Below are 18,063 nucleotides of genomic sequence, written 5' to 3' on the forward strand. Positions count from 1 at the left end.
TTTGAGTGGTAGGTTGTGTCAGGATGGAGTGTGAAAAAGCAAGGTCCTTATTTTTATGTGTTTACCATTTTTCCCTCTCAATCACCCTGCTAGTTTAAGTAACTATGCTTATTGGTCATGAGAAGACAGCATTTCTGTAAACTATTGAGATTTTGGTAGTTTATGTAATATACTTTATTATACCATACTTATGGTCTAGTACAGTATCTTAAGTTAACTGTAGTACTGAAGCTGCAGAGACAGACAGAACCTCTTCAATAGCTCGAAAAGTCAGCAGATAGAACAGAAGAATCTGCTGTTATTCTGAATAGTTCCTGTAGTAATGTTAACTGATAAGTATTTTTAGACTGCTCAAAAGAAACATTTGTCATCTTAAACATGAATTTAAAAGGTTCCTAGAAATACAAAGCACAGTTGAATGTTATGTTTTTGAAAGACAATGATTCTCTTATAAAAGCATCTCCAGTGTAGAGAAGTACATATAAGGAAAGGACCAGTGCTTAATTTGTAATGAAAGACAGAAAAAGCCAAACTTCCATCAATGGTGTGTGGCAGAGCTCTGACCTTGCCCCTGTGGGTCCTGCGCTTCTAGGCGGTTTATGCTAGCCTCAGTGGCTCACTGTGACCTTCCACGTAGCCCTTCTCTCCCTAGGGCCAGGGTTACAGTCTACTAAGCCCTTTTCATCATAGGCCTGCAAGGAGGTTGGTGAGAGAACTCCCACAGTCTCTGTTGTCCCTGGGGGCTTATTTCAGAACAGTTTAGCCTCTTGTCCTGACAGGGGCCTGACTTCCCCTCCCAGGAGATGTACATGTAGTGGTGGGTTGGGGGGGACCCAGCCCCACCCTCTACTCCGGGTTCCGGCCCAGGGACTCTAATGGTAGCAGCTGTTAGCAGCCAACCTTTCACTGCCAGAGTTGCTACATTTCCCTGGGCCACTTCCCCACAGCTCTCCTGTTTCTCACCCTTACCTGAGGGCTCCCTTAATAATGGTTTGAGGGTGTCTTCATTAACCAGCCCTTCAGCTGCACTTCCTCTCCTCTGGCTCTTCTCTTCCTGACTGGAGTGAGCCCTTTTTATAGTATCAGTGGGGCCTTAACTAGAGTCAGGTGGTCACATTAGCTTAATGGCCTCACCTGACTCTTTGCCAGTTAATTAGAGTCAGGTGTTCTCATTAGCTTGGAGCAGCCCCTTCTCTGGTCAGTTAGGGAACAGAAAATTGTTAATCCAGTGGCCACTATATCTGCCTTCTGGTATTTAGCTGTACCCAACTGGCCTGGGTCTATCACAGGTGCAACATATACAAAAAGATAAATCACAATTTTTCTTTTTTTTTTTAAAAACTATTTCATATTCCACTTCTATTTGCATTAAGCTATCTAGGCTACAAATAACTTGATATAGCAAATGTAAAATCATCTTCTCTTATACCCCTAATTGTTTAATGAAATTAATTTTAATCTTTTATAGATGCATATTGAAGCAGCCAAAATGCTTTCTTTTACTGAAGAAGAGTTCATGAAAGCTCTTGAGTGGGGAAATTCCTGATGCAGTGTTCAATGCCTCGGTTTGAAAATCAATTCTGATTGTATGCTGTTTTGAAAGTATTAATACTTACCACAAATGTTCAAATAGATAATTTTACATTAAGCCTGGTAAAATTGATCAATTTTTAAAAGTTATAGGATAAACATTTTAATGTTTGATTGTAAATAGTTTTGTGTTGCAACATACGTTGAAATGGTGTTATTCAACAAACAATTTAGCCAAGTGTCTAAATGCTCTGTATCCTCACTGACTGTAATGGATTAGGCAAGCAGTACAGAGAGAACACACTATATACACATCTGTTTTAGTTACCAATTTTCTGTTTTCATACTGATTGTCTGAAACTGTAGTTGAGATAAGATGAAAAACACTGCTGTCCAAGTAAAAGGTAATGTTTATATATCTCAGAAAAGTAAGGTGATAGTTCAAAAACCTCATTAATGGGGAGGAAAATTTTACAACTTGGACATAAAAACATAAATTTTATTGTAAAAATAAAGGTTTGGGAACTACGTAGGGACAATGTTTGTTGTCCATCCCGCCTTAGTAGATCTTCAGTCTTAGCTGGGTTGGAACATTAAATATATTAGTGGATGCTGGTTGTCTTGATTTACAGAAAAGTTGATAACTTGCCATAGCAATTAAATCTTGATGTCCGATAATGCATACAAAAATTAGTTCGCTAACATGGAAGTATTGTTTAAAATTGTTTCTGATGACTAGAGGCAAGATCAGATGCCATACCTTTATTTTTAAAAGTGATAAATATTGGCATCAATGTAAAATGAAAATTTCTCAATTTTCAGCAATATTTAAAAAGTTAAAAGGTGGCTACTGAAATGTTTGAAGTTGAATATTTTCTTGACCCCATCCATTTCTCCTAACTTCATATACTGTTCTCAGTCCCAGTTGGTTCCTATAGCGTTATCTTTTTCCATATTAAATGCACATGGCTGTGTAAATGTTTGATGAAAGTAATGGTCATTCTTAGCATCATTCATTTAGTGTTCTGTACATTACAGTCAAACCTAAAGGGCACAATGAGGAGAGCAGACCGCACTGTGCTAGGTGGTATACAGAGACGTGATGATTTTGTAATCTTAGTACAATAATCAAGAATAAATGGACAAAACTGACTATAGGTGAATCAGCTATTCTGTGTATGTTCAGAGTAATGACAGGCACGCAGTAAGTTTGTGCTGTTTCTGTCACCCATTATTAAATTTAAGTGGTTTCTCCTGAAGCAGAGGAAGCTGTCAGGGCGAAACAGGAAATGAAACAATGGCAAAGATCAGTTACTGTCTGAGAGAATACAGGTTCTTGAGGAAACAATGGGGAAGTATTAATTGGGGAATACCCCATCTGACTCCAGCCAGGCTGCCATGGTTACTCTTCCCAAACCAATACCTAAGATATCAAAGAGGATATTAAAACCGAAAATGCTGGCCTAGGGAAGAATGGGGGTGGGAATTGTCTGCAGCTGTCTATGGGGAAGATGCTGACAGACTCCCTGAGAAGACAATCTGGTGCAAGCAGCCTGTCTCTCCCAACCCAGCAATAGAGAACATTGTTCTGAAGTTTCCAAGAAAAGATATGGCATAGTTAAGACCAATCCATATAAGCTTTTATTTTAACCCTTTGTTGTGGTGTTGTTGTTTACCTTTGGGTGACTAAACAATGCTTTGTTTTGAAGAAGCTGTTTTTGATTCACTCTAATCAGCTGCTATAAGAAGGGTTTTACAGGTTCCAAAGTGAATTAAGCTAAATTAAATTCCGAATGAGTGTCGAGCAAGGGATAACTAATCACTTCAAAGTCATACCTTTAGTTAATTCAGATTAATTTTCCTCTGTGGACAAAGCCTAACTGCCGATAAGACTGCATAGTACCATGCAGAGAGGAATGAAAGTAGTGAAACCTGTCCCCAGGTGCATTCTTGGAAATGTGATTGTGACAATACTCTTTCATAAGCTAAGACATTTCCTAATGTAACTGGAATTCCTATCATCTGTCCATGAATCAGTTTCTAAAGTGACAGGTTTCAGAGTAGCAGCTGTGTTACATCTACCAGTGTGATATATGCCATCATGTGCCAGCAATGGTCCTCTGCCATGTACACTGGCCAAATCAAACAGTCTCTATGCAAAAGAATAAATGGGCACAAATCTGACATCAATCATAACATTCAAAAACCAGTAGGAGAACACTTCAACCTCTCTGGTCACTGAGTAACACACTTAAAGGTGGCAATCTTGCAACAGAAAAGCGTTAAAAACAGACTTGAAACTGCCGAACTTGAATTAATATGCAAACTAGATACCATCAATTTAGGCTTGAATAGAGACTGAGAATGGTTGAGCCATTACACACATTGAATCTATTTCCCCATGTTAAGTATCCTCACACCTTCTTGTCAAACTGTCTGAAATGGGCCATCTTGATTATCACTACAACAGTTTTTTTTCCTCCTGCCGATAATAGCTCATCTTAATTAGCCTCTTAGAGAGAGAGAGAGAGAGAGAGAGTGTGTGTGTGTGTACGTACTATATGTTCCATTCTATGCATCCGATGAAGTGGGCTGTAGCCCATGAAAGCTTATGCTCAAATAAATGTGTTAGTCTCTAAGGTGCCACAAGTAAGAACATAAGAACATAAGAAAGGCCGTACCGGGTCAGACCAAAGGTCCATCTAGCCCAGTATCTGTCTACCGACAGTGGCCAATGCCAGGTGCCCCTGAGGGAGTGAACCTAACAGGCAATGATCAAATGATCTCTCTCCTGCCATCCATCTCCATCCTCTGACGAACAGAGGCTAGGGACACCATTCTTACCCATCCTGGCTAATAGCCATTTATGGACTTAGCCACCATGAATTTATCCAGTCCCCTTTTAAACATTGTTATAGTCCTAGCCTTCACAACCTCCTCAGGTAAGGAGTTCCACAAGTTGACTGTGCGCTGCGTGAAGAAGAACTTCCTTTTATTTGTTTTAAACCTGCTGCCTATTAATTTCATTTGGTGACCCCTAGTTCTTGTATTATGGGAATAAGTAAATAACTTTTCCTTATCCACTTTCTCAACATCACTCATGATTTTATATACCTCTATCATGTCCCCCCTTAGTCTTCTCTTTTCCAAACTGAAGAGTCCTAGCCTCTTTAATCTTTCCTCATATGGGACCTTCTCTAAACCCCTAATCATTTTAGTTGCTCTTTTCTGAACCTTTTCTAGTGCTAGAATATCTTTTTGAGGTGAGGAGACCACATCTGTACACAGTATTCGAGATGTGGGCGTACCATGGATTTATATAAGGGCAATAATATATTCTCAGTCTTATTCTCTATCCCCTTTTAATGATTCCTAACATCCTGTTTGCTTTTTGACCGCCTCTGCACACTGCGTGACATCTTCAGAGAACTATCCACGATAACTCCAAGATCTTTTCCTGACTCGTTGTAGCTAAATTAGCCCCCATCATGTTGTATGTATAGTTGGGGTTATTTTTTCCAATGTGCATTACTTTACATTTATCCACATTAAATTTCATTTGCCATTTTGTTGCCCAATCACTTAGTTTTGTGAGATCTTTTGAAGTTCTTCACAATCTGCTTTAGTCTTAACTATCTTGAGTAGTTTAGTATCATCTGCAAACTTTGCCACCTCACTGTTTACCCCTTTCTCCAGATCATTTATGAATAAATTGAATAGGATTGGTCCTAGGACTGACCCTTGGGAACACCACTAGTTACCCCTCTCCATTCTGAAAATTTACCATTAATTCCTACCCTTTGTTCCCTGTCCTTTAACCAGTTCTCAATCCATGAAAGGACCTTTCCTTTTATCCCATGACAGCTTAATTTACGTAAGAGCATTTGGTGAGGACCTTGTCAAAGGCTTTCTGGAAATCTAAGTACACTATGTCCACGGATCCCCTTGTCCACATGTTTGTTGACCCCTTCAAAGAACTCTAATAGATTAGTAAGACACGATTTCCCTTTACAGAAACCATGTTGACTATTGCTCAAGAGTTTATGTTTTTCTATGTGTCTGACAATTTTATTCTTTACTATTGTTTCAACTAATTTGCCCGGTACCGACGTTAGACTTACCGGTCTGTAATTGCCGGATCACCCCTAGAGCCCTTTTTAAATATTGGCGTTACATTAGCTAACTTCCAGTCATTGGGTACGAAGCCGATTTAAAGGACAGGTTACAAACCTTAGTTAATAGTTCATAACTTCACATTTGAGTTCTTTCAGAACTCTTGGGTGAATGCCATCTGGTCCCGGTGACTTGTTAATGTTGAGTTTATCAATTAATTCCAAAACCTCCTCTACTGATACTTCTATCTGTGACAGTTCCTCAGATTTGTCACCTACAAAAGCCAGCTCAGGTTTGGGAATCTCCCTAACATCCTCAGCCGTGAAGACTGAGGCAAAGAATCCATTTAGTTTCTCCGCAATGACTTTATCATCTTTAAGTGCTCCTTTTGTATTTTCATCGTCAAGGGGCCCCACTGGTTGTTTAGCAGGCTTCCTGCTTCTGATGTACTTAAAAAACATTTTGTTATTACCTTTGGAGTTTTTGGCTAGCCGTTCTTCAAACTCCTCTTTGGCTTTTCTTATTACACTCTTGCACTTAAGTTGGCAGCGTTTGTGCTCCTTTCTATTTGCCTCACTAGGATTTGACTTCCACTTTTTAAAGGAAGTCTTTTTATCTTTCACTGCTTCTTTTACATGGTGGTTAAGCCACGGTGGCTCTTTTTTAGTTCTTTTACAGTTTTTCTTAATTTGGGGTATACATTGAAGTTGGGCCTCTATTATGGTGTCTTTAAAAAGGGCCCACGCAACTTGCAGGGATTTCACTTTAGTCAATGTACCTTTTAACTTTTGTCTAACTAACCCCCTCATTTTTGTATAGTTCCCCCTTTTGAAATTAAAGGCCACAGTGGTGGGCAGTTGGGATGTTCTTCCCACCACAGGGATTTTGAATGCTATTGTATTATGGTCACTATTTCCAAGCGGTCCTGCTATAGTTACCTCTTGGACCAGCTCCTCCGCTCCACTCAGGATTAAATCTAGAGTCGCCTCGCCCCTTGTGGGTTCCCGTACCAGCTGCTCCATGAAGCAGTCATTTAAAGTATCGAGAAATTTTATCTCTGCATTTCGTCCTGAAGTGAAGTGTTCCCAGTCAATATGGGGATAATTGAAATCCCCCACTATTATTGGGTTCTTAATTTTGATAGCCTCTCTAATTTCCCTTAGCATTTCATCATCACTATTACTGTCCTGGTCAGGTGGTCGATAATAGATCCCTAATGTTATATTTTTACTAGAGCATGAAATTTCTATCCATAGAGACTCTATGGAACCTGTGGATTCGCTTAAGATTTTTACTTCATTTGAATCTACACTTTCTTTAACATATAGTGCCACTCCTCCCCCTGCACGGCCTGTTCTGTCCTTCCGATATATTTTGTACCCCGGAATGATTGTGTCCCATTGATTGCTCTCAGTCCACCAGGTTTCTGTGATGCCTATTATATCAATATCCTCCTTTATCACAAGGCACTCTAGTTCACCCATCTTATTATTTAGACTTCTGGCATTTGTGTACAAGCACTTTAAAAACTTGTCCCTGTTTATTAGCCTACCTTTTTCTGATGTGCCAGATTCTTTTTTATGTGACTGTTCATCATCTGATCCGGCCCTTACATTATATTTCTCATTCCTCTGCTCCTGACTATAACCTGGAGATTCTCTATCATCAGACTCTCCCCTAAGAGAAGTCTGTGTCCGATCCACACGCTTCTCTGCAGCAGTCGGCTTTCCCCCATCACCTAGTTTAAAAACTGCTCTACAACCTTTTTAATGTTTAGCGCCAGCAGTCTGGTTCCACTTTGGTTTAGGTGGAGCCCATCTCTCCTGTATAGGCTCCTCCCATCCCAGAAGTTTCCCCAGTTCCTAATGAACGTGAACCCCTCCTCTCTACACCATCGTCTCATCCACGCATTGAGACTCTGAAGCTCTGCCTGCCTACCTGGCCCTGCACGTGGAACTGGGAGCATTTCTGAAAATGCCACCATAGAGGTCCTGGATTTCAGTCTCTTCCCTAGCAGCCTAAATTTGGCTTCCAGGACATCTCTCCTACCCTTCCCTATGTCATTGGTACCTACATGTACCACGACCACCGGCTCCTCCCCAGCACTACACATAAGTCTATCTAGATGCCTCGAGAGATCCGCAACCTTCGCACCAGGCAGGCAAGTCACCATACGGTTCTCCCGGTCATCACAGACCCAGCTATCTACATTTCTAATAATCGAATCTCCCATTACTAACACCTGCCTTTTCCTAGAAACTGGAGTTCCCTCCCCCGGAGAGGCAACCTCAGTGCGAGAGGCAACCCCAGCACCATCTGGAAGGAGGGTCCCAACTACGGGAAAGTTTCCCTCTGCTCCCATTGACTGCTCTACTTCCCTGGGCCCTTCTTCCTCCTCAACAGCACAGGTGCTGTCTAAGCGGAGGTGGGACAATTCTACAGTGTCCCGGAAAGCCTCATCAACATACCTCTCTGCCTCTCTCAGCTCCTCCAGTTCCGCCACCCTGGCCTCCAAAAACCGTACATGGTCTCTGAGGGCCAGGAGCTCCTTGCACCGACTGCACACATACGCAACCCGCCCACAGGGCAGGTAATCATACATGCTACACTCAGTGCAATAAACTGGATAGCCCCCACCCTGCTGCTGGGCTTCTGCTTGCATTGTCTCCTAGTTAGTGAAAGGCTGGTTTACAGAAAGTAGTTTTGGAATGTAGTTTGGTTTATAGGTTTTAGGATTTTAGGGGGGGCTACACGGAAGGGGTTATGGCCTGCGAGGGGTTCCCACTCCCTTCCCACTCCCCTTCCAAACTCCCTTGCGAAACTCCCTTGCGAAACTCCCTGTTAGCAGCCCCTGGTCGCTTGTGCGCGGCTTTATAAAGCCCTGGCCTGGCCTGAGTGAATGCCCCGCCCACTGATTAAGGCTCAGCCAATTACCAGAGGCTTCGAGCTTTCAAACCTGCCTCCAACTGCCAGCCAGAGCACACGGTCCCTCAAACAACCAAACAAACAAACAGACTGACAAACACAAGCTCAGCACACAGCAAGTAACCCCCAAACACAAACAAACACACTCCTGTTCTTTCTAAAGTGAACTCCCTTGGCAAGTCCATTTTATTATGCATGCATTGTTTGAGACGTACTGTAATAGCAAAATTTATTGATCCAAACTAACTACAACACTGACTTAAAAACTGTAGCTCTTATAACCATTTAGTTCTGAGCTTTTTCTAAACCGAGCCCCTTTCTCATAACATTAAACAGGAATTTCTCACTATTAACAGCATGTAGAAATATGATGACATCTAGTGGTATGCAACAAAACAAATTCAGGGGAATTTCAGTTATCTTCTGAATATACATCCTCTTTTCTCTTCTGATAAGCCTTCCTAAACTCCTCACCAAGCATATTAACATCATCTTCATCTTTGAGTATTCCCTGCAATTAAGGAGAAAGGGGAATAAAGATTGTGCGTGTTATTTAGCTCCTGTATATTGGGCCCAAGAATACATAAATTATTTCTTGACTATATCTTAGGTATGTATATGCAAGGCACTGTAGTAGTACAGTGCCTGTGGTACTATTATGAAATTTGAAAATAAAGAATGAGTGGGTAGGCTGTTTCTTTTGTAAAGAAGCACAATTGTTTTGGAGGTTCAGTTTTATTTTAAACTGCTGTTAAGATGAGTCTTTAATAAGGAGGCTAGAAGTTACCAAAAATCTTGCCTAATTGTTTTAGTTCTCACTGGGGATGTGAAGTCAGTAAGGATAATGGCTTCTGACATCACATAATAGGGCAAAGTATTATTTGTTTGTGATAGAGCTCATCACCAATGCAAGTGAGGAGATGTACATAGCAAAAGTTCTGCATGCACTAGCCTACTTTGAATCTAGCTAACAGAGGTAACAATAGCGGTGAAGACATCACAGCTTGGGCTAATGAAATGACAAGATGTCCAGGATCCATGCAAGGCTTGTACTATCAGCACTGAAGGCCACACTGTGCTGTCTTTATTATGATTATTACCTGAGTTAGTGCTGGATTCAATGTAGCTTGGGTAGGCTAGCCTATAGACAGCTTTTGCTGTGTAAACATACTGGGTGTCTCATGTAAGGGCCACAGCACAGAACCAACCTCCCAGATTTATAAAAATCCAGGAACTGCATTAAAGAGACTTTAGTCAGGTCACATCTGACCACAAACTTAAGTTCTGTTAAAGTCAGTTATTACACAAAATAAAAGCCCATAATTGGAATTTGAAAAAAAAATTTCACTTTAACTATTTACAATCCCAAATGGCGAACCATTATGCTAGTGCAAGATGACCTGAAAGTAAAACAAACAAAAATGTCCTGTGCCCATGCTGAAAGAATTGTGTGTTAAATTCTAGTACTTATAACTTACACCTGCATTTTATCAGTTTAATGCAGTTTTAAATTTATTTATTTTTATTATGCATTCTCCTAAGGTGCACAACTGGCAAGTAAAACTCAATCCCTGCTGTACACCTTCCAGCAGCAGAAAGCTAGTGGAAATTGCAACTGGGAAATACCATAAGTTAAGGGGGACTTTCTGGCTGGTATAGAGCTGATGTATAAGCCTCCAACTCCACCCCTCCTCCTCCTCCTCCTCCTGCCATCAGGGATATGTTGGAGGAGGGAGAAACATGGCTGAATGTTCTGCACTTCAGCAACTCTCTGCTTCCCAGGACTCAGAGATCATGAGAAGCAGAGTGTTGGTTAGCACAGCCTTCAGGCTGCCTTTGCTTATGCTAAGAACTGGGCAGCCCCCCCCCCCAACTTCCGCCCCACTACAGAAAGCCAAAATGGGTTTTTACTCTGTGTACCCCTCACACAGGCCTGCACTGAGTGCAGGAATGTAGCCACAATATATTTTAAAAAAATTACATTCGTTACAGAAATTATCCTTGAGGTAAAACAGTTAAGAGAAAACAGATTTATGGGATGAACATTTCAACTATTAGGGGAAAATATAATTCACTTACTCTAGGAAGATACCCCAATAATTTAGTTGCATGTTCTTTAAGAAGTTTCTGTCTCTCTTCTTCAACAATTGCATGAATATTTCCTTGTCTTCTCTCTTCCAATTGCCTTTCTTCAAGTTCACGCTCCTACAGAAAACAACATGTCTTCGTTACCCTTCTATTTCTGTTTTATGAAAATTAATTTCAACCACATCTATAAACTGGTAAAGAAGGACTCTATCAGTAGAGCAAACCAAGGGCTTCCACTTAATTGCTCAACTTTTGTATCATCTTGCAAGAAAGTAACTAGTTTTTTTGTTATGATTGTTGCTGAAACAACACAAATTCAACATTCAAACAGGATGAGAAAGTGGCTGTGAAGGAGCAAATTATTGTTTAAATACATCATTTTAATAATTAGAAAACCTGAGAAGAGAAATTAAAAGCCTCTGAAAGATAAGAGTTGAAATTACTTTGCTGCTTACATGTTTATAATCGTCCCTCTTTAAAAACTGATACATGAAGATATGATTCCCTATGACCTAAAAGTATTTTCAGACAAGATAAAGTGTGTCCAGCAAAAGAAACTGGAAAGGAAAATAGACATGTTCTTCAGGCCAAACTGAATCCTCAGTAACATACATACAACCCAGATTATCTTTAACAGGCTTGCACAGGTGTAGCTGATTTGAAATTTAGTAAACAATTCTATTGATGTATAAAAAGGAACAGAACAGTACTAATGTGCAAAAAGCAAGAAACTCATTTTTGTTAATACAGTGAGCAAATGATACTGAATACACACAAGAAGCAGATCCACTGAATACGAAAGTCATTTATACATAATGACTTTCAAAGTAAAACAACTAGTTAGAAATTGCTTAGCACCTTTGGCTATATCATTTTTTTAAACATGCAAATGAGGGAATCTCAGATGGCTACTGCAGGTGATATGTAATTGGATTTGTTTCACATATACAATGTGTGAGCAATTTATCTGTCAATTAAATCCTTTAATTCCTAATAATTTAAATGCAAAGTATTATTTTCCTTTAAGGGAAATGTACATTCAATATTGGTTTAAAGTCTAAATTGTAGTATGCTACACAGCCATGTACCCTGCAGTATTTAAAATAGTGTAATGGCCTTTGATAAATCAAAACTATAATGAAGTTCTAAGATTCTGGAGCAAACATATTTAAATGTTATTTTCAATGGATTGATTTTGTGCTTGTCACTTTTTGCAATGAGAGCCATTAATCTGGTACCGAGTCTGTTTTAACTCCTATAGTAATGTGATTTTAAATATTAAAAAACTGTTTTACATTTAGTATCTCTACCTACCTATATAAAAGTATTTGAATATGTGTTTTAAGTCGAAAGAGAATGTTAAAATATCCAAGATAAGAAAGGTCCTTTTTGACTCCAAAGCTAATAAACTGCTGTTTAGTTGGTTTAACATGTGATATGTCATCTACTTTAAACAGATATGGAAAATTTTCACACACTCTATGTGAGTATAAATTAGAGTAATAACTTTCTCCCTTATATTTTACTCTTCTATAGAAATAAGATTCAGTGAATCAGTTCACAGTTTTACTCCTAATTTTGTTCATAAAACATCTAGACTGATTACATTCCCCTTTTTGAGTGTGAGCCTAGTAGGTGAATGTTAACTTGAATCTGCTTCCTTTCTTGTGCCATGATTCCTTTGGAAAGAGATGCTTAAATCTCAAAAGGGAATTTCGTGATTTAAACTTTTAAAATAAATTCTTTGGACTAAACCATCATTTTAAAACAACAGCATGTTCAATTTTTAAACGAATATTTTCTACAAGGATGCTGAATAAGTGACCTAAAACAGCACACTAAACCCCTGTTGCAGCAAGTATATATGCTAGGATGGACCCCTGCAAAGTCTGTTGACTTCAACAGAGTTCCCTGTGTACTCAGAGGTCCAGGAAGTGGATCTACTTGCTGGATCAGGGCCTAAATTAATACATTCATTGTAAGTTTAGCCAAAATTAGCCATGAGGTGACTTTTCTCCATGCAAAATAAAAAACAAAAAGAATTCCCCATTCCTTGATTAAGGATATGGAAAGGAAAGCAGCAATCCTAACAAACTGCTGCAAATATTGTCTTACAATTTTAATAAGCTTTAGCTCATATTGAAATCGGGGTAGGGGGGGAGAGAACCCTCTTACTTTGTCTGCAAGGAACTGTTTGTGACGCTCTTCAATAAGTTTTTCCACTGCCTTTCTGTGCTCAAGCTGTTTCATTCTTCGTTTCTGAGCATTCATCTGTTCAATGCGATCATCCTCTGCAAACTTGGCTAACATCTTCTGTCTGAAGGCCTCTTCTTCTTCTTGCAAAGCCTGCAGTACTATCTTCTTGAAGGCTACTTGTGCTTCATATGTTTGCCTTAACTCTAGACGCTGCCTAATTCTCTTCTCCATTTCTGCCTAGAGAAAAGCCAACAAAAATGCTAATACACTGCAAACACTGTGTACCATATCTACCTGTACTCACTCCTTGTATCCAGTTAAATACTGTCAACCAGTCTATGCTTAAACCCATAAGGAGGGGCTCAGATAAGTATCTGAATTAAAATAAATAGTATATTACTGGGGACCTACAAGATTCTCCCATCCTTCAAAAAGATGTTTACACTAGGATTTGCACTTGTTTATTGCGGCTATCATTCCTAAAACCAGCAAGGATGGTATTAGGGAAAAAGTGTATAGCGTAACTATACAGTGCAGGATAAGTGCCATAAAATGCTGACCCTTCTAATGCCTTCTTATTTAGCCACAGTAAACATGACTTAATGAAGGATCAAGCACAGAAGTTGATATCTTTTACTATTTTGTCATGTGACATTTTAAAAACAGCATCTGGAATAATCTTCTCTGGAAAATCTTTTGGATTATTTATTGTAACTGTGGTCTTCCAGAATAAATAAGTGCACTTCAAAATTATGTGGACGTGGTAGACATTCCGTAGTTAAGACTGCAATGGTATTTCTGTTATAATTCCAGTGTTGTCATATGCCCTCTCTAAATCCACAAAAGAATCTAAAACTGGTAGATTAAGTCTGGGGCAAATGTAAAATTTTTCTACAAAAACTGAAATGAACTGAACAAGCTACTCCTGAATAGCATCTAAAAAATTTATGTTAAGAACTCAAAGTCTGATTGTTTTTGGCAGCACCATGTAAAAGAAGGAATGGGCGGGGGGGGGGGGGAAAGGCTAGTAGCATGCACTAGACTCATCTATTTGTGATCTAGGGCACAAGTCCAATGTCTAGTTGATTAAACTTGAATTTTAAAGTTACTGACATTTCAAAGAGAATGGCTCATTAGCTCCAAGAAACTGTCATAAGAATGTCTGAGACCTAAACTTTCATTTTTTAAAAATAGTCTCCAGCTCTTTTCCATGAAAAGGTAAACCTCAAAATGTAAACCAATTGCCAAAGAGGCTTGTCAATGGCAAAAATATTCCCCTGCCCCCACCACCACCAAAACTGAAGTCAGTTGAACAAGCTGTTTGTAAACACATTTTTTAAAAAGGCGATGGCCACCACAGTTAGAAACTAACTTGGGGGGGGGGGGGGAGAGGGGGAGGGTGGAAGGCAAATCCTAGTTTGATAATGGAAAGGGGATACAATTTAAATTAAGTTTATCCAATGCATCTCACCCTAATTCCACAATTCTTCAAGATAGAGAATGCTTGTTGGGGCACCTCAGAAACCACAACGGACTCACTGAAGTCCCTCAAAAATACCCCCAAACTACCAACAGCCTTATTAGAGTTAGCAGATCCAAACAAGCTTAAATAGGGATGTTAGCCCATGAACAATTCTAAAGGGGGATTGTTGAGGGTGGTACTTGGCCCCAGAAGAGCATTCTAAGACTCTCAGGAAGCGGTAAAGAGACCTGCTCACAAGCTTCGTAGGGTATGACTACACTGCAGCTGGGAGTGAGCCTTCCAGCCCAAGCTAGCATGAGTTTCTTTACCCAGGCTGGGAGGCTCAACTCACAGCTGAGTGCAGACATACCCCGAGAGCTCTCCAGAGGCATCACCCAGATGGAGCATTACTGCAGGCATTTCCCAAGGTGTACAGGGAGTGGTCCTGCAGAAACATTGCAGGAAAGGAAAAAAGGAATGCCTCGAGACATACTGCCTTCTACATCCATCTTACTCTCCCCATTATCTCCTGCACCTCAGTTTCCACAGCAATGGAATTCTCTTCCTGAGCACATCAGGAGGGGAGCGAGAGTGAGGCTCCATTTCTGCAGACTTCCAAGTCAGCTTGCCTTTCCCCTTCCTGCTCTCCCCAGTGTCACATTAGGATTATATCAAATATTAATATATGTTCATACAAATAACTTAAGTTGATGTGACTGGGAATACGTATCAATAGCTTAAGGATAAAATCCTTACAAGAACACTGAACAAATAAACCATTAAAAAGTCAAGAAATTCAGCATTATAATTAAACACGAAAGAAACTTAAAACTCTTGAAAGTATGGAAATTCATATTAAAGATAGCCAAACTGCTTTAAGTACTTGTTACCATCTTAAACTTGGAACCCAACTTTCAAATACAATAAGCATTAACCTATATACAAGTCATGTTGTTTGCGAGATAGCAGCTGCCAAAGTCATGTCAGAACTGATGGTGTAGAAAAATGCAAGATGGTAACCAGAACATCATTTTTAAGTTTGATATTTTACAAATGCTAGAGCTACCACTTTGATGGATGCTGTTCAAATTCTTTCAGGATCAAACTTTTCTAAGCACTGGTCCTGCACCAGTGATCAAAAGGAGTAAAACAACCTCAATTACAGGGTTGGCTAACTGAGCTTAGCTAGTGCTGTAAATACTTTGTAAGATATTTAGTAGTGTATATATAGTAATAAAGTATTTTTTCTGTACTTCTTTGAGACTATTATTTTCCCCCCATTATTTCTCTCAATCTTCTGCAAGAAGTATGGCAACATCATTATCTTTTGCCTCCTATCCACACAGGTTTATCTGTGCCTGAACTATTAAGGTAACACAAAACACCACTTAAAGGAGCCCACTGCATGAAGGGCCAAATTCTCACATTAGATATTTGTGGAAGACCCATGTGCATATCTAACAGGAAAATCTGGTCCAGGGAAAAATATTATACTTTATACTTATTGCTTTAACCACTTGCAAACACCTACCATCTCCCTTTTTCTGTCTGCCTCAGCTTGTTCCTCAAGATATAGCTCTTGTCGCACTTGTTCCAGATCTTCACGCTCCTGTTGCTCTCTTTCCAGATTCTGCGCAATCTAAAACGTGAGTAAGAAACATTTTTAAATGACATATCAGACATCAGATATTTTATAAGATTTCAAAGTTTTTGGTAGCTATTCTAATACCATGTTCTGGAGCTTTTGTTTTCTTTCCTCACTCGCTTGAGCTTTAGCCATCCGATCTTCTTCTCTTTGCTGCTGCATGTTGGCAAACTCCATGATTTTCCTATTTTCTTCTTCCATTTCTTCACGCTTCTTTCTCTTCCAAATAGCCTGTTCGTTTTTAAATTCTTCTATGTATCTCTGAGTTGCTCTCATTTTCTCTAACTTGAGTTGTCTTTCCCTATATGAAGGTACAAAAATGTAAATACCTAAATAATTCTTCTTAAAATTATACTTTGATCTCTATTATTAATATGCTCTCACTCCTTGTAAATAATATATCCCCTTAGGGGAAAAAAAGCAGGTGCCTAGTGTCCCAAAGACCCTCCCTATTGCCTATTATCGTACTCCGTCTAAAAGAAGATCCCATGCCATAAATAAGTTTCTTCAGGTGGTTTAAGGCTATACATAGCTACTCTACAGAACTTGGCATTGTGTCCAGGCATATGCCAACAGAGACCAGGCCATGTGGCACAGATTAATATCACTGGCTGAGCTTTATTTTGGAGTTGTAAGCTCCAGGAGAAATACTTTAAGAGCAGAAAGGTTTCAGAAAGCAGAAACTCAATTTTCCTCCTGATTAACTTACATCAGCCACCCAGAATAAAACCACCTTCCCCTACTCATCCCCATGAGCCAAGCTGCCACATACGACAGTGTGGCCGGATAGGAGTTTCTGTGTCAGGTAGGCATGTGCGACCATGAAAGGTTGAAATCTGTGTTATGTAGCAATTTCTGGGGTAAAGAAAATCAAGGAAGTACTCCTTGAAATAAGCTGCAGACTTCACAGCTGGTCAGCAACAGCACAACCTGAGCTGGATGACAAAAGTACTTATGCCCAAATCAGGAAAACACATGCTTCAATCCATTCCTATTCAGGAAAATACTTAAGGATGTGCTTAACTTAAAGCATATGCTTAAGCACCTGTCCTGAATAGGGATGCTTTCCTGAATCGGGGCCACATTTTGTGAAATAAACATGCACAAATTGGTTCATCTTATATGTGATCACATGAACTTTTTTGGTAAAAAATACAAAACCAAAACCAACTAACATTTGGTCTTCCTCATAGATCTTCCTTACGATTTCATCAATCATGAGTTTTTCTTTTAGGAACTCCTCATAAGCATCCTGCTTCTTTTTTTCTTGTTCCTCAAGCTGTTTCTCCAGTTCTTGCTGATAAAGTATTTTCTCCTTATTTCGCCTCAGTTCTGCAGAACTCTCTTCCATTATCACCCTTTCCTGCTCTTCTTTCATCTTTTGTGATATTTCAGCATCACGTTTCTGTTGTTAAAAACATTGTAAGATTTTTCCCTCCTCTCTTACGAGTATAATCTGGAATGAAAAACTATAAAGTATATACAAGCAATCTTACAGAATCTTATTGTACCACAAAAATGAAGCGAATGTTTCATCCTGAAAGATGACCTACAAATGTAATTACCAGTGTGTGTTGAATTAACAGATAAGGTCTGAGCACATATTACCCCAGCACTTAAAAGAAGATATGTATGTAACAGTATGCAGAACGCCTCTCACAGCCTAGTTATTGATGAATTCTGAAAGGTCACTGGAATATGGTGGCTTAGCTCTGCAGTTCCTCTGTAATGGGGGGAGGGATAGCTCAGTGGTTTGAGCATTGGCCTGCTAAACCCAGGGTTGTGAGTTCAATCCTTGAGGGGGCCACTTAGGGATCTGGGGCAAAAATCAGTACTTGGTCCTGCTAGTGAAGGGAGGAGGCTGGACTCAGTGACCTTTCAAGGTCCCTTCCAGTTCTAGGAGATAGGTATATCACCTATTTTTTTTTTTTAATAAAAATGTTTTCATTCTAGCAAAATACATCAAAAGAATAAGGTACTTATTTAGAATGATGACATAATCAAAGTTACCTGCCTGTTTGTCAGCATTATCAGACACACTAACAGCATCCACCATTGTTTCCTGAAATTCTTTAAATATACATTTAATAGCAATAAAATTTCC

The 18,063-nt window shown here is 39.5% G+C and overlaps 2 protein-coding genes across 8 annotated transcripts in view; one reads left to right on the forward strand and one right to left on the reverse strand.

Annotated features, from left to right (window-relative positions):
* The window catches only part of TEX9 (testis expressed 9), a 43,936-nt gene extending 40,707 nt beyond the window's left edge, over positions 1 to 3,229 (forward strand). For all 4 annotated transcript variants that reach the window (XM_039492205.1, XM_039492203.1, XM_039492204.1 and 1 more), the window contains one exon: positions 1,469 to 3,229. In XM_039492205.1, the coding sequence (XP_039348139.1) occupies positions 1,469 to 1,546 (78 nt within the window). In that variant the 3' untranslated portion in view covers positions 1,547 to 3,229. The remainder of the gene's footprint in view (positions 1 to 1,468) is intronic.
* Positions 3,230 to 8,745: 5,516 nt separating this feature from the next.
* Positions 8,746 to 18,063, reverse strand: part of MNS1 (meiosis specific nuclear structural 1) — a 37,835-nt gene continuing 28,517 nt past the window's right edge. The window contains exons 5-10 of one of the 4 annotated variants that reach the window (XM_039492294.1): positions 17,135 to 17,364; positions 16,044 to 16,260; positions 15,846 to 15,953; positions 12,832 to 13,089; positions 10,648 to 10,773; positions 8,746 to 9,079 (exon numbers count right to left, since the gene is read on the reverse strand). In XM_039492294.1, coding sequence (XP_039348228.1) covers positions 8,981 to 9,079; positions 10,648 to 10,773; positions 12,832 to 13,089; positions 15,846 to 15,953; positions 16,044 to 16,260; positions 17,135 to 17,364 — 1,038 coding nt within the window. In that variant the 3' untranslated portion in view covers positions 8,746 to 8,980. The remainder of the gene's footprint in view (positions 9,080 to 10,647; positions 10,774 to 12,831; positions 13,090 to 15,845; positions 15,954 to 16,043; positions 16,261 to 17,134; positions 17,365 to 18,063) is intronic. The other 3 variants (XM_039492295.1, XM_039492296.1, XM_039492297.1) reach the window with 3 other exon arrangements.

The sequence above is a fragment of the Mauremys reevesii genome, linkage group 10 (genome assembly GCF_016161935.1).
Source record: "Mauremys reevesii isolate NIE-2019 linkage group 10, ASM1616193v1, whole genome shotgun sequence".
In the NCBI taxonomy this organism is placed as follows: Eukaryota; Metazoa; Chordata; order Testudines; family Geoemydidae; genus Mauremys; species Mauremys reevesii.